At 36.8% G+C, this 12,679-nt stretch overlaps 1 protein-coding gene across 1 annotated transcript; it reads right to left on the minus strand.

The window, feature by feature from the left end:
- Positions 1 to 8,408: 8,408 nt before the first annotated feature.
- LOC120175863 (IQ domain-containing protein IQM1-like) lies at positions 8,409 to 10,081 on the minus strand. Its single transcript, XM_039182418.1, has 7 exons — positions 9,975 to 10,081; positions 9,770 to 9,884; positions 9,605 to 9,670; positions 9,349 to 9,525; positions 9,045 to 9,275; positions 8,859 to 8,960; positions 8,409 to 8,783 (listed from the first exon to the last, which is right to left on the minus strand). The coding sequence occupies exons 1-7, from the start codon at positions 10,079 to 10,081 to the stop codon at positions 8,409 to 8,411; spliced, it is 1,173 nt and encodes a 390-aa protein (XP_039038349.1).
- Positions 10,082 to 12,679: the final 2,598 nt, after the last annotated feature.

The raw sequence follows: 12,679 nt of genomic DNA on the forward strand, positions 1-12,679 counted from the left end.
TTATCTGGGGATCTGAAAGAAGGAAAAATGTGCATGTGTGAGAGGAAAATCCCCCACATGAAATAGTCGAGAATTAAATTCAAGAGAAAGTGGAAATAAAGTATCAAAATGAAGAAGATAGACAATGAATTCATAAAGGGAAAAAAAGGAAATTTTATTTGTCATGGGAAGAGGAAAGAAAAAAATGCATCTTTTATTGAGCCTAAACATAATGTTTATTCACCCTTACAAAAGATCACCTATTGCCCTGGGTATAGGTAAATAGGGACGGTTCGAATATTACTCTGAAAGACTCTTGTAAACCACAGGTATTTCTTCGACCGACCAACTGCTAGGCACGAACCCAGGTGGCAGAGGGCATATCCCAGATCTATCCTCGTTGTCAGCATTTCCAGTGGTTACGTCATTGATGCTCAAATCCTCCAAAGCCACTTCTAAATCTAACAATGTGGTCTCAAATACATAACCACCTGACTGGAATGTGTGGTAGAGAGGCGGGAATGTCATGGATTCCTATTGAAGTTCACTTCCAGTCAACCTGGCTAGTCTTTTCTCTCGGTTTTTTTGAACTTCCTTTATCTTTTCATGGTAATTGGGCTGAAAACCGAGCCCAAACTGATCTAGCTTTGAAATAGAAAGAACTGTATTAATCCTTCCTTGTAGAGACTTCCCAAACCCTCTTTCAGTCCTGGCGCCTTTTCCCAAAGTCTGTATGATCTCCATTCTAGTACACTTAGAAAGTCGAGGTTTAGAAATCCTTCTTCCTTTTTCCAAAAAGGTGGCATTCACAAATTCCAAAGAGCAGAATGAACACTCCACCGCTTCTTCGTCTACTTCGATGTATGGGGCCTCCGTGGTCACACTTGCCATAATATCTTCCTCAGCATTGATAATTACTAAGGCCCCGTTCGTTAATGGCACCTCAATTTGCACCTAAATAGCAGATGATGCTTTTCCTTTGACAGCAGAAGAATTTTCTTGTGGTCTGGGTAGAATTCCAGGTGAAATAACCACATGTGGGGTTGGTGATATGGTTTCCCCCTCGGAGGGACTTCCCCCTACTGCACTAGCTTGCTGCAAACCCGATAACATGGCCACGATTTGGTCGACCAAGGACTCCTGGTTTTTCTTGATGGACTCCAAGGTGTTCTGACTATTTTGAGCCATCTTATCTTCTAGTTTTTTTTGAAGTCTTGTCATGTTCTCCTCGAGTTTTTTTCATTCTGGCCTCCATTTGTCTCTTCTCTGCTCGAGTATTGTGCGGGTGATGCGTATTTAATGCTTGCGGTGGTAAACTTGGTGTTTGCTCTTTCTCTTGTAAAAACATGGAAAATATGAAAATAAAAATGCAAAGTATGTAATGCATGATGTATGTAATTTATAGGCATTGATCCAGAAAAGTGTCCATTATTATAAATAATCCTTATTCAGACAAAAATGATTTATCTTGTAAGAGACATAAAAACAATCAAAGGTATGTTCGGACTAAATCCTCTAGACATCCATCCGAGATACTTTCTTCCATGACTCGGTTGCTTCTTTGATCATCTTCTTATAACTGTCACTGTGATAGATAAACTCTGATGTATATAATCCACATGTTGCTGGGAAAAACTGACGTGCCCCAAACTGTCTAAGTGCCAACAACGAAGCATACACAACTGCACCCCAAAGTCCAAGTAGGGTCATAGTGTCAGAATTCCCACACTTGAAAAGAACATCACTGAGGAACAACCAGGGGGTTCTCCAGGTAATATTTCAGTAATGAAGATGCGTAAAGACCTTCATCCACTTTTCCTTTTTAGAACCTTCATGCCATTTCATAGCGATGAACTCTCCCAAAGGTGAATAGGTTGTGCTAAATCGGTGGTAAGCAACCCCGTTAGTCTTTCAGAAGTGGCTGTGAATCCAGACTTGAAGGAGCTGAACACATCCAATGAAACTTCCTCCCCTAGTTCTTATGCAATGATTAAAAGAATGAAAGGTCTCGGCTAAGATGGTTGGTGATGGGTTGACTCGCCTTGGAAGTTGTTCAAATAATTCTACCACGACTGCGTCGATGCACCCCAAGGTCTTCGGAAAGATAATCAAACCGTACAGACCCAATGCAAAAAGATCTATAGTCTATCAGAGTGGTTCTTCATTAGTTGCTTATGTGGATCCACTCGATTCCTTCCCCACTACCTTTGTTCCGGAGTCGATCACTCACCCATTTTTCATCAACCCCTACAATCTTGGTCAGTGCACTCTTGAAAGGCTGACTCTTGATGTATTTGATATATGCCCTCTCTAGTCTGATGCTTTCGCAGTGCAATAGTGTAGCATACTCCTCGATGGTGGGCACCATGTCCTCCTGGTTAAAGGTGAAGTAACTGTATCCCGGGTTCCAGAATTGAATCAATGCTCGGAGCAAGGGCTCATCAGTCTTGACCTGAAGTAGGAGGGCAATATCACCATATCGTTGGCTGAACTTCTATTTTCTATCATTCTTCCAGCTGTCCCAAATGTTTCGCATCTCTTGGATATCGTTCTGTTTCAGGCTGACAGAAGCGTAGCTAACCAACTCTGACACGTAGTTCCCCTGAAGATTGTCTCCCTTCTCTTTCTGAGTAATCTTGGACCATAGTCGTGCCTCGGCGTTCTTAATCTCTTGTATTACAACACCTTTGTCCATTAATTCAGATTATTTTGTGTGTAACAAACGCTTTTTAAGGATCAATAGCCTCTTGTTATGATGCAAATGCTAAAAACAAACACAAGGCAAAAATGTTAGTGAGATAAATAAATAAATAAATAAAATGACGAAAGGAAAAAAAGACATGGTTAAGGTAAAAAAAATATCCTAGGTTTTGGGGTAGGCTCTAATTCTCCATGGTCTCCCGGTTTAGGTTTAAAAACGGTACCCGAGTTCTCCTTGCTGGTGTCCCCTTGGGCTTGCCAGACCCTTAGTCCTAAACCCATCACAGGCTTGTGTAGACTAAGTTAAACTCGAGAGGAAACATTCCCTTATGTCCTCACGGTGAATAAATTCACACGAAGACATAAGGTATATGAATCCTGAAGGTTACTTGCTAGGCCCGCACGGTGAATAAATTCACACTAAGACGTCGCTTTCACCCCCACTTAAATAGGGTTTGGAGCTCGGGTATAGAGCCTGAGATGAAACTTTTTCTTTTAAAAAAATCTAAAATAATTGAAAAAAAATGTCAGTACAACTATTTACTTGAAAAATAATCAAAAGTAAATAATTTGAATTGAATAAATAAATTAAAATTTAGATTAACTATTTTCGCATAAAAAGACAACCAAAAATTAATTTTGGCCTGATTCACTTACATGTCCCCAGTGGAGTCGCCAAGCTGTCGGAACCGTCTTTCGGTTGGACCCCGGAATTGGGCTTCGACTTGAATGAATTTGGGTTAGGAGTCGCCATCTACCTTTTTAAAACGAATTTATGTGGGTCAGACACCATCTTAGCTGATCTCCTCAATGTTATCATCTTCTTTGTTGGATTAAACCTATGATGGGTACTTTCAAGTTGAATGTCGATGGTGCCTTCCCTCGGCCACCTCTACCAGCAATTGGCAAGATTTTGGGCAATAGTGATGGCGTGGTTATGGCAGGACAAGCGTTCCTTGTTGGTGTTCCTCGTTCAGCAAGTGTTGTGGAAGCTTTGGCGATCGCATATGATGTCCAATTGGCGATGAGTATTGAGTTGTCGAGGGTGGTGATTGAAAGTGATTGCTAGAATGTTGTTCAACAGTTCAATATTCGCGACGTTCGTCAACTCTTGGCCGCTCATCCTCACATTTCAACTAGGTTTATCTATCGGGAAGTTAATGGCGCTGCTCCTGCTCTTGCAAATTATGCTTAAGTCGTATCTACACCTTTCAATTTCCAAGCTGATGTTCCAAATTGTATTACTGAGAAAGATTAGCATTCCCTCCTTCTAGAAACAGATCGGATCGTGATTGGCGACGCCTAGACGTAGATGAAGACGAACAAGAAGAAGACTTGGAAAAACGAAAGCTCCATGAATTTGACTCCATTTTCCTAGGAAAATAAAGCAGCTTCTTCTTTTTCGATCCATCAAAACTCTCTTCCTCTAAAACATTCTCCAAATCGTCTATATAATGCGGCTCGGCGTTGGATTAAGTGAAGAAGGATAACAAGTTGGAGCAGATCATGTTGGCTTTGATGTGAGAGTCTCGACCGCCTATACTGAGTTGAAGCCAACCTTTATCCCGTTCTTCTTGTTCTTGATTGTTATCCCTAGAGATGGGTCCCTCCTCATTAACAATACTGTTAGTTCTTGGTTCATCATGAACCGGAGGTGAATTGTTGTTTTGATATGTTTCAGTGTGAAGATATGGGAGGACGACAAGGAGATTAAACCTTGCAAATCTCACTTTCCATCCCCACCTCAACGAAACTGCACCTCCCCCATATTCCATTGGATATGGATCTTTATAGTCCTTATGAAGAGGACAAAGTAGAGATGTTGGCCCCGACTCCCATGGATGCTTGCAGCTGAATTCTAGGAGAAGATGGGTAGGTGCCCACGTTCCATGAAGAGAAACAATTTAATAATCGTGGGGATCTCCTGGGGCCTAAAAAAATTAAAAACATATTATAAATAATAATAATAAATAAATAAATAAATAAATATTTTTTTGTAGACCCGGATAAAAACGGGTGTCTACAAAATTTATACTAAAACGACGTCGTTTTGTATATAAAAACTCATAATTTTCTTCATTTTTCTTCTTTTCTTCTTTTCTTCACTTCTTCCTCTTTTTATTTCTCTTTTTTTAAACCTGTTGAAATGCTAGCTACTTCATTGTGGTCGACTATTACGCCAATCACCATCGACCGTCGTTAACAATGGTCAATAAATCTCAAAACTTTTTATCAAACTCGTGTGTAAAACTAATGTGATAACCAACTACACCTAGACAGTTGGGATTTCAACATCAAATTTTATTTTAGTTCGTTGTAATTGTTTATACTTTGGTTGATCCTTCCATGATAGAGTCTACCAAGAAAGATTGTGGGTTGTACTGGCTGATTAGGGGTAAACAAAACTCGACTCGAAAAATTGATTTTTTCGATTCAATTCGACTTGAAAAAACTCGACTCTACTTCAAGTTGTAATTTCATAAACTCGACTCGAATCGAAAAATTTCAAGTTCAAATCGAGTTGTAAAATACAACTCGAATAACTCGAAATTTTTAGTAATTAGTAGATTGATTTTCAAGTTTGAGTCAAACTTTGAGTCGAGTCTCTCGACTTTGTATGGTATATGTAAATTACATATGAAGAAAATATGAAAAAGTATATACGTATTGTATATATTATAAAATATTATTTAAATTGGAATCAAATAATATCATAATATTATAAATATTTAAGATTAAATTTAAAAAGAAACTCGAAAATTTGACTCAACTCGTCAAAAAATTTCAAGTCAACTCCGAGTTCTAAAATAAGACTCGTTTATTCTAACTCGAAATATTTTTATTCGACTCGACTTGCTCCCCTACTGGTCATGAATGTTTGGGGCCAATTACGGAGGCCATTGCTGCTCATTTGGGTGTCTCACCTTCAGGCCTTCCCCGGGGAGCGTCTGGGCGAACCTTCCCTCTTTCGGATGAATATTTTCGACGCATTGAAGCAGTTGAATTTACGATGAAGCAGGATGATGGGGCTCTTCCTCAAAACTTATGCAACGCTGACATTGTTCTCTCAGGTGTTTTTCGTACCAGGAAGACACCATTATCAATTTCTTTGCATTTTTTGAAGTAGATCCTGACAAACTTTTCGGTTTGCGGTTTGATTATGGGAGAGATCTACATGCGACATCCTTAATATACGGTCTCTGTCGTGTAAATTATTAGAAAAGCAAGATCTAGACGTTTGGTTTGGTTTAACAAGCAGTGGTCGGCCACCATCAGTTCCGTTGACTATAGCCACGTATTATGTGATTAGGTTTTACTCTAAAATTTAAGAATTTAATTTAATTTATTTTAAAAATATTACACCTCATTATAAAATATTAATAAAAAAAATATATGATCGCTATCTATTAATAAAGTAAATCACATCATTCAGCTGTTAGAAAGAAAACAATTGAATGATAAAAAAATTAATATATAAAGTTTAGGGAGTAAATTGAAAAAAAAAATAAAAATTTATTGAGTAAAATAAAAGAGTAAGATTGAGTGAATATAAGTGTAGTTTATCCAAAAAAAAATGTAATCATAAACAATGATTCATTGATCATTACATATAAATTATCTTCTCCTTTGTAAAAGATAAATGATTATATTATAATATAAATACATTCTTTAGTAGAAATATTTGTTGCCTCAATAAAAAATTGTTTAGCATTTAATATCAATGTGGTATTTTAAAAATATATATTAATATCAAATATTTAAAATATTACTTATTAATACTATTTTGATAGTTTAATATTGTTTCAAATCTTAATAATTTAATATTAATATTATACTAAATATTGAGTGTTAGTATCTTGAAAATTCTTATACTTTTTTATATTTCTAATTGATAATTTATTTTCATTCTCTAAATTTTAAAAATTTATCCTTTAAAATTTATAAAAGTTAGCTTCTAATAGAAAATCTTGGATATATCCCTACTAGGGGTGTTCGCGGTCGGTTTGGATCGGTTTTTGGCTAAAAATTCATCCGATCTGAAAGTATAAATGTTTGCGGTTTGGATCGGTTTGGATGTTTCTAAAAAAAATCCGATCCGATCCGATCCAATTAAGTGCGGTTTGATTCGGTTTGAATTTGTGCGGTTTTTGGATTCTAATTCCATAAATGCATATTTATATCATAATGGCGAATCAAATGCAAATCGTAATGCTTGAAAGATATCTCAACACAAATACCCTTACAACAATTAAGAAAAGTTTTACACTTTTTACATAACTGGACTTAAGCCTTTCAGACTCGAACAGATCCATTTTTAACTGGAATTCCAGAAGCTAAACTCATTTGCATCAGTTCTGTTCCAGTGCGGATGTTAATGCAAATCCTGCCCTCACACATTTCTTCATTTACCCCCTTATCCTTACACATTAACGTGCTGTTAAATATTTCTGTTTTTACGACTAGCTGCGTTAGCATTTGAGTTTACTTTTGTTATCATCTACTTGGGAAACCAAAACATGGAAAGAGATGGTGCTTGTGCAGATACACTAGGTGAGGTGGCCCCTTGGTTGGTACTCGATTGATCGAACAAGAATCGCACGACAACACAAGTTATGTTATATGCACTGCCCCTCTCGCATGCCTCTTGCATCAACCGCTTTGCCGCCTGCTCAGGATCCTGTATCGGCTTTATCATTGCAACAGCCTCCTGTGAAAAGAAAAAGCAGTAGTTAGGAAAAGGAAAAACTAGGGCCCAACCACGTTCGAACCAGTGACCTCTTGATCTGCAGTTAAACGCTCTACCACTGAGCTATAGACTGGGTTTGTTTCAAGCTTGTAAATTTAATATTCTAATTAATCAGTTTAGTTTGGTTTGGATCGGTTCCGGATTTCCAAACCGAAACCGAACCGATCGGTTTTTTAAAAAAAAACCAAACAAACTAAATCGATTTCGGTTATCGGTTATTTTTTTGGATCGGATTGGATTTGAACACCCCTAATCTCTACTATTTGAGTATGTTAATAGGAATGTGCATAGGTCGAATTTTTGGTCAATTTTACGTAACTCGAGAATTGTATATCTTTCCACCCAAAATCCGAAATTTGATCCGATTTTAGGGCGACTTCATCCAACCCAAAATTCGATTCATCTTTTGAAATAAAACTCGAATCTGACCTAAAACAAATATATTAATAAAAAATATTAATTTATTTAATAGAATAAAAATCTAATTGAAAAATAATAATATGGAGGGGCATTACTGAATCCCTTTTACTTTCGAAATACGAACATGGGAATTATTGAAATGTTTGTTTGATTTGGATTGAATTTTCCCTAAATATATAAGATATAATTACATTATTTTTCAGGTCGATTCGGATCGATATTTTTCACCATAAACCCAAATTCAACCCGACTTGAATGTATCCTCTAAAAACCTAACTCGACCCGACCCAATTTATTTAAAAAACCAACCTAATAAAATCGGGTAAGGTCGAAACCCATCAAGTTTAAATACGGTGCCCATTCTCTAAGTAGGTATAGATAACATTAATGGAGGATGTCTTACATTATTATGGATGAAGAAGAGACTTCTGAAATTTGTTTGCATTGAAAAGTTTGATTATTGGAAGTATAAGTACAACTCTAATCCAACAAAGAAAATCTCTAAAGAAAAAAAAATCAACTAAAATGCAAATGAAGAAACAAATGTAGAAAACTAGTAGTATTAATTAGCAGCTGGAAGCCGAACCCTAGGGCTAACGAGGCCGAGGTAGGCAAGCCTAGGAGACAACTGAAGCTTTGGACACGGTCTGGGAGCCCCATAAGAGAACTGTGGCTTGCGCCTTGGTGATAAATTGACATGCTCAAGTGCCTTGAACTGCATCTGTGCTGGGTAATCTCTCACACAACCGATGCGATGACCCACACCTGTGCTCCATTTGTATCTCAATTCAACTCCCCTGCTGCTTCTATCTTTACCACTTTCTTCCTTTCCAATGGAACTTATCTCTTTTACACTAATGGATGATGTATTTTCAGATGTCTCTTGTTGTTTCACTTCCTTAACCTCCCTTGGGATATCATCATCTATTGGATATTTCTGCTCATGAATGGCATCATCATCATCAACAACATCATACTTGGTCTTTTAACACAATGGATCGGAGTTTTTTACCTTAACGTTGGTCAAGTCGACGTGATTTTCCTCCAAGAAACTGCATAATTCCATGAAGTTCTCTTGAGTCGGCCGATAATGACCACTGTAAGCCCACACAGCCTGCAAAAAGCAAACCAGAAATGAAAACCTAGTTTCACATATAATCAAAACATGAAGACGTTGATGGGAGCATTGAAAACATACTTGGAGAGTTCCATGATGAACTACCAATCTGCCGGACGCAATGGTGGCTCCACCAGCTAAGAAACTCGAGTGATGAAACTGACCTTTCACTTTCTCACCTACGTATAGGGTTCCACATGTACTGAGTACAAATATCCATTGGCTTCCTTCCCTTGTGTTTACAGCTTCTTTGTTTTGCTTGTATACCAGCTTCCCTTCTTCCATCATCACTTGGTACGCTTCCCTTTCTTTCTGCAACACAAAAATATTAAAATCATTTCAGGTTTTGATTTAGAGTGCAGGTGTCGATGGTAAAGTATATTACTGGTCCAAGATATTTGATGCATTGAGATTGTAGAACTGTTCTTGGACATTTGTCAATGGTAACTGCTTTGCCATCTCCAACATCCAACCAGTAGAAGAAAGGTTGAGAGCTCGCGCTCTCGAACCAAACATCGTAGTAAAAATGCAGATTGTGACCGTAACGGTGGCGTGGATCAATCTGCATGACACGGTCGTAAAACTAAATGACACGGTTAAGTGAAATTTACTTGACCAGAAAAACCAGAAGGTTGACTTACAGCTTCAAGCCAGTGACGTAAAGCCAACTGCTGACCTTTTACCGCCTTTGACAGCCCTTTCCCTACCTATACGCAAAGGTTTTCAATTCAAACTTAAAAATACAGTCATGGTGATGGTGGACTTTGAACATACACTGCATAAAAAAAAAACACAATTACACGAACCTTGGCGGCTCTTGTCCGAGCTCGAGCCCATCGGGAAACAGCCGTTTCCGATTTGTTTGAATTAAAGAACGACTCAGAACTCCATCTAAGAGCTGCAAATTCCAAAGCCTTCCACCTGAAAAATCAATGTAAGAGAATGAATTGAATCACTAGATGATTGCATTAGTACAGAAGAAGAAGAAGAAGAAATGAAGTGAGAACAAACCAAAGCTCTTCAACAACAACAGCACAATCTGCAAGGTTTCTTCGAGCCCGGTAACTCCTGTAAAACTTTTGCAGCTTAGTTGCCGCTACATTAAGCTCTGCCTCCATTATTTCCGGTGCCGGAACAATCAGATTAACGTTGAGGTGAGTGTCGTTGTATGAGATAGGGGGAGGGGATCCTTTATATATAGCAATGAAAAAGAATTTAGTTCAAATAAGATCACCGGGAAATAAATGAAGTTGAATCAAAACATGCATGGCATGCACCTTCAAATACGTAAGAGCCGTTTTTGAAAATCTTTGTGCCCATCAAACATGGTGGTTTGAATAGAAAATTACATAACACGAGTTGTTTGAAAAACAGGACTTGGAATTACTTCCCCTCATCATCTAATTTTTACTTCTCTGAAGAATTGATATGTTTTTGTTTGTGAAAGTGAAGAGAGAGAAATAGTCAAATAACCTGCCGGATCGTTTCCATTATCAAAGACTGCATTTTCTTTGTTATATGATACCTTATCATCATGTGATTATTTACGATCGGACTATGATACTATGCACATTTTATAATAGAAGACGAAAATAAAGTAGTACTAAAAATATAAAAATTTAAATTATACGAAGAATTTGTAGAATGACAGCTCCCATTCATTCCTTTAATTTACTTTCATTTGAACATAAAATTTAGTCTCACTACTTTTCACCATCCTAAAATGATATCATCACTTGATATATTTCATCAAGTTTGATTTTATTTTGTTTGTCATAAGAATCATTAATAATGGTTTATATAAATTAATAATCGATTAGTTTAGTGGGATGAACAGTTAAATTTCTTATACAAAATTAAAAGTTTAATTTTTAATATTTTTAATTGACAAATTCAATCTATTTTATATTTATCGTATTTGATTTGAATTAAATTATTATTGAAATAAGTATCGATAATCTAAGAAAATTTGATTTACATGAAAATTGCACATCCGACCAGCTACCACTATTCCTCAAGTCAAACACTTGGAGGAAGAAAATGCGGTGGTCAAATATATGTAAACTTAGTCAACATTATTCATGCATGTGGGGCATTAGTCCTTGGGGACAAAAGAAAAATGGGCATATCACCATCCTCGTGGAGTAGCTTGTTGACAGTTACCATCTTGTCTGATTCAAACACCATACGTTGCCATCGACTGTCGATTTTTTTTTTTTATGAATTAACCTAAGATTTTATATTTCTTCTTCCACGTGATCAATATTTTTTTCACTGTCGATCATCGTTCGTGACATATATTAAAATACTCTTTTTCTACCCTATTTCATATTGTTAATTTGAATTTTGGTAAACTACACATTTAATACTTAAACTATTAGTGTTGGTCCATTTTAGTACCTAAACTTTTAATTTTTTCAAAACTATACATAACATTTAGTTTTTGTTTCATTTTAGTACCACACCGTTAAAAACTTAACACATTTAGTACCTAGACTATCAGTTTTGGTCCGTTTTAGCACCTAAACTTTTAATTTTTTTCTTCAAAACTTAACGTTAAATTTTGGATAAGGATTGTCGATCATCGGAGATGAAGGGCATGAGAGGTCAAAGCTTTTAGGATAGTTAGGGGTTTGTTCAGTTTCTTGGGCCTGCTTTTGTTGGAGTTAGAATGGAAGAAAGGGAGTTTTGAGGTGTTTAGCTATATTTAGGGTTGCTTGACCATAATTGACGATGGTCGGATGCTAAAGAAAGCTGACTTATGACGAGCATACAATAACCATGGATCACGGTTAAAAGGAGATGTGGAGTACAATAGTGAAAGGGGCTTGTTTCGGTTGTATGAGGTGGTAGTGAGGCTTCTCCGAAGGGTTTAATGGTGGTTTGAAGTGAATGAAGCCACTGAGATACAATAACCAGCGTTTGTTTGATGTTGCAAAGGGCGATCGAGAGGAAAAAGATTGAGAGTTGGGAGAGGGAGGCGTACTTTGTTTAGAAGAGACAAAGAATGAGGAGGCTGAGTTACTTTAGGGTTTAGGGTTTAGAATTAGGGATAGTGACCACATTTAAGCCATCATATTTCCGCATGAATTCACGTTTCGGACCCCAAATGTCTCATTTTGAAAAGTGATAAAATTGTGTTATAGTCCTCCAAAAGTGCTTGTGTTTTCGCGTTTTGCTCATTAAACATTGTTTTTTTATTTCCTTCAATTGTAGCTTTCAGATTTTCATTATTTCCATTTTGGTCACTAGTTTCATTTTTATATTTACTTTTTATTATTTTTGTAACAAAACAGAAAATTTGAAAAAAAAATATTAATTAAGTAATTTGGCAAAATTTGAGGATCTAAATTGAAAGTTTTCAAAACTTGTAGTATGTTTTAGAGTTAAAGGAAATTTAGGGACCAAGCCTTGAATTTACCCAAATAGTGTCGCCATGTTTTGGGTTATATATGCGTGCAATTGTTTCGAAACCTGATTCAGACGCCGTCTTCCGATTGTCATTTCGAAACCACCATCATGTTCGTCATCGAGCGATGAACAAAACCTTTAAATTAATTGAAGTGAAACACTGCCAAACGTCGTGAATTTCAAGTCAAAGTCTCGACGTTTTTTTTAACACCACCATCGAGAAAATATTAAATTCATAGCCGATCGTTGCTCCATTTTTCGACCCCTCTCACACCATCATGTTCCTTGTGTCATTCTGAGTCCAC

Source organism: Hibiscus syriacus, unplaced genomic scaffold, assembly GCF_006381635.1.
Source record: "Hibiscus syriacus cultivar Baekdansim isolate YM2019G1 unplaced genomic scaffold, ASM638163v2 tig00112217_pilon, whole genome shotgun sequence".
NCBI classification, from domain to species: Eukaryota; Viridiplantae; Streptophyta; class Magnoliopsida; order Malvales; family Malvaceae; genus Hibiscus; species Hibiscus syriacus.

Coding starts and splice junctions, on each gene's coding strand:
- LOC120175863 (XM_039182418.1), bottom strand. CDS start 10,081: ATGGAGGCAGAGCTTAATGTAGCGGCAACTAAGCTGCAAAAGTTTTAC. Junction 9,885..9,974: donor GTTGTTGTTGAAGAGCTTTG/GTTTGTTCTCAC, acceptor TTGATTTTTCAG/GTGGAAGGCTTTGGAATTTG. Junction 8,961..9,044: donor TTCATCATGGAACTCTCCAA/GTATGTTTTCAA, acceptor TGCTTTTTGCAG/GCTGTGTGGGCTTACAGTGG.